General features: G+C 49.0%; 1 protein-coding gene across 1 annotated transcript; it reads left to right on the top strand.

Annotated features, from left to right (window-relative positions):
- The first annotated feature begins 2,702 nt into the window (after window positions 1–2,702).
- LOC147374832 (olfactory receptor 9S13-like) lies at window positions 2,703–3,653 on the top strand. The gene has a single exon (XM_086394026.1). The coding sequence runs from the start codon at window positions 2,703–2,705 to the stop codon at window positions 3,651–3,653; it is 951 nt and encodes a 316-aa protein (XP_086250152.1).
- Window positions 3,654–3,872: the final 219 nt, after the last annotated feature.

The raw sequence follows: 3,872 nt of genomic DNA, 5'->3' as shown, positions 1-3,872 counted from the left end.
CCACCTACTACTATAAGCCGGGGTCAGTTATGGCAGAGGTCCAAAATTTAAAGCGAGTAGAAATAATAAGGGGTCTCATATAAATGCAGGCTTTAATCTAATGCCTGAGATTCTATATTTCTGACAATCTCCAGGTGATGCTGGTGCTGTAGGAGCAACAAGTTTACCTGAAGGACTCAAGTGTAGTTAATACAAATGGAGGCTTACAGACATCAGTAGACTTTTTGCTTTATCTGGGAAGGTACATCTCAGGCTCAGCTCACAAGTAGGTTTACTGAAGCAGCAACCATAAGCCCATTGAGTCATTTCAATAACTCAAGGCAATGTGTGAGTTTGTTTTCTCAGAAACCAAGCTCGATTTCTAAGGTAAACATGTCAATCTCTACTCATGGGCTTCCTCAGACATCCTAGGAGTCACTGTTGTGATGATCAAAGGCCCCTGAGGTGGACAAACTGTCCTGGAAACAGAACAGAAACCCCAGGGGACATAGAAGCAAGACAGCTGGCCTGGGGTTGTGGGGAGAAGATGGTCACTGTGGTCACAGTGAATCTATTGTGTGTATGGCCAGGGAGTGAACAGAATGGACAGCAAAAGTTTGGCCATGATGACTGCGACTGTTTGCACAGGACAGAGGTGGGAGGCAAGGGTCGGTGACCATGGAGTGTAAGGCAGACCACCAACTCTGCTCTTAGCACCAGCTTCAAACACATATTATATTAAACCCTGCCTGAGCATCCAGGCCAGACTGTCCCCTCTGCCAGCATGTGAGAGTTGGAGTCAAGTCTGCCAGAAGAGGAAAACTGGACAATCTACATGGTCATCTACGTTCTGTTTTGTTGGAAAGAATGAACTCTCTCAGACCACCTTCTAAGAAAACTTAAGGTTGAGGGAACTTCAGGATCATCAGTCCTCTATAGGCACCACTGACCACCCATCCTCTGCCCACACACCCCCACTCCCAGGCTAGCACTGTGATGCTGCAGGTATGACCTCTAGAAAACATGAAAGAGCTCTAAAATTGACTTCCACCCTCTTACTAATCCTCTTTGTCTTCCTAGGAGGCACTATGGCTCTGTATCCATCTTCCTTCACCACTCCTTCTTATTTAGGATAGATCTTCCCCCAAGAATTCCTCTGGCCATTACAGAGCTGGTTCCCATGTCCCATGTGAGTGTAGTGGTCAACTCTGCTCAGGAAAGTGCTAGGCTGTGACAGGGACAGGAAGAAGCACCTTATGGAAGATCCAAAGGGTGCAGATGTGACAGTGTTGAAAGTGAAAGTATCAGTCGCTGAGTCGTGTCTGACTCTTTGTGACCCCATAGACTGTAGCCTGCCAGGCTCCTCTGTCCATGGAATTCTCCAGGCAAGAATGCTGGAGTGGGTAGCCATTCCCTCCTCCAGGGGATCTTCCTGAACCAGGGATTGTACGCAGGTCTCCTACATTGCAGGCAGATTCCTTACAGTCTGAGCCACCAATGTTAATGGTTCCCATTGTTCAAAGTAATCAAGCCCTCGTGGTGTGCCAAGGAGCCAGATGCATGGAGTAAGGACAGAGAGATGACATACCCATGTGCTGAATGTGTGAAAGTGTCTGTCTTGCTGGGTCTGTGGCCATAGAGCTGGGCTGTCCCCTGTCCACAGATTGTCCAGTATCTGGACATTGCAAGAAAGAACCTTTAAAATATCAAAGATGCAGAGATCTCTAACAATGATTGCCATCATGGTCCCAGTTCAGTGACAAAGATGCCAAGTTAAATCTCAGGGCCTGCAGGAGAGACAGGCAAAGCACCACACTAGCCTGGTGATGGCAGGGCCCTTATATGCTTGTAGACTAGCCTGGGGATAGAACTATCATTGAGTAACATCCTGATGGCAAGACGTGTTTAACACTTTCTGAAATTAAAGAATGAGTTAAAAAAAAAAAAAAAAAGGGAAAGTGAAGTCACTCAGTCATGTCTGACTCTGCGACCCCATGGACTACAGCCTACCAGGCTCCTCCATCCATAGCATTTTCCAGGCAAGAATACTGGAGTCGGGCGCCATTTCCTTCAGGGGCAAAAATGCAGGATAAGATATCAGAGAAGGTTCAGAAATGGCACAGCTCAGGATCAAACCCATGGGAAGGGAGAACATGTCCTTTAAAGCAAGGACAAGGAGATGGAAGCCATTCTTACACAGTAGACTCTCAGCTTGACATGACCCCTGGAACCATCTCATAGCAAACACTCAGAGTCTCCCACAGAGTGAGTGTTTCAAGCATACTTTGTTGCTGTTTAGTAGCTTGGTTGTGTGTGACTCTTTGTGACCCCATGACTGTAAATCTCCAAGCTCCTCTGTCCATGAGTTCTCCCAGGTAAGAATACCTGAGTGGGTTGCCATTTCTTCTCCAGGGGATCTTCCCAACCCAGGGATTGAACCTGAATCTCCTGCATTGCAGGCAGTCTTTACCTCTCAGCCACCAAGGAAATCCTCCAAGCACACTTAGATATTAGTAAATGAGAGGAAACGTTTGCCATTTCAGGTCAGTCTGAGTTCATCAGGAGACGAACAGACCAGCTGGTGGTCTGTTGGTCAGTGGACTGTAAGGCCTTGAAGTGTTTCTGTTTTCCAAGAGAGTGTCCCCTTGTGACTTTGACCTGCTCCCTCTCACTGCGTCTCAGCTGCTCTCTGCTGTCTGCCGCTTGTTGCTCAGCTGAGAGCCATGTCACCCCAAGGCGATGGAAACCTCTCGGTGATGTCTTTGCAGGAGTTTGTGCTGGATGGATTTGAGGGTGGTCCACAGACCCAGGCCCTGCTCTTTGCTCTGTTCCTGGCTCTGTATGTGGTGGCCGTCCTGGGGAACATCACCATGATGGTGGTCATCACCCTGGATGCCCGTCTGCACTCTCCAATGTACTTCTTCCTCAAGAACCTCTCCTTTGTGGACCTGTGTTACTCATCTGTCATCGCCCCCAAGGCCCTGGTCAACTTCCTGTCCTCCTCCAAGGTCATCACCTTTGAGGGATGTATCATTCAATTTTTCTTTTTTGCCCTACTGGGCACCACAGAGGCATTACTCCTGGCCGTGATGGCCTATGACCGCTTTGTGGCCGTCTGCAGCCCCCTACACTACCCCGTCACCATGTGCCCCTCGGTGTGTGCCCGCCTGGTGCTGGTCTCCTACTGTGGAGGCTGCCTCAACTCCATCCTGCAGGCCAGCTTCACATTCACTCTCCCGTTCTGCAGCTCCAACCACATCAACCACTTCTTCTGTGATGTGCCGCCTCTGCTCAAGCTTGCCTGTGCTGACACTACAACCAACGAGCTGGTCATGTTTGGCCTCTGTGGCTTCTTCATTGTGGACACCACACTCGTGGTCCTCGTCTCCTATGGCTACATCACAGTGACCATCCTGAGGATGCGCTCAGGAGGAGGGAGACACAAGCTCTTCTCCACCTGTGGCTCCCACATGACAGCCGTATCCCTTTTTTATGGGACCCTTTTTGTCATGTATGCCCAGCCGGGAGCTGTGGAGTCCATGGAGCAGGGCAAGGTGGTCTCTGTCATCTACACCCTGGTCATCCCGATGCTCAACCCCCTCATCTACAGTCTGAGAAACAAGGACGTGAAGGATGCCTTGTGGAGACTGGGGCAGAGACACACAGCCACGTGAAGGATTATAGCCAGAGAGACAGTGTCCTGAGAACAAGACAAGATGGCTTCATGGAAGGGACTGGATTTGGTTTGGAAAATCATGCCCTATTTATCTAACCCACTCTTTCATTCAGTGTTACATTCTACTGTTTATGAAGCAATGATGCTCCACAAACTGCAAGTGTGAGAAATAAAGATAGATAAGGCTTCTTCATTCCCCCTAGAGAACTAATGACAC

The sequence above is a fragment of the Bos grunniens genome, chromosome 3, assembly GCF_055505025.1.
Source record: "Bos grunniens cultivar Pamir isolate PY7600 chromosome 3, Bosgru_T2T1.0, whole genome shotgun sequence".
Taxonomy (NCBI): domain Eukaryota; kingdom Metazoa; phylum Chordata; class Mammalia; order Artiodactyla; family Bovidae; genus Bos; species Bos grunniens.
This window is presented reverse-complemented; position numbering and strand designations above follow the sequence as displayed.

Bases quoted from the DNA above. Each gene is read 5' to 3' on its own strand.
- LOC147374832 (XM_086394026.1), top strand. From the start codon at position 2,703: ATGTCACCCCAAGGCGATGGAAACCTCTCGGTGATGTCTTTGCAGGAG.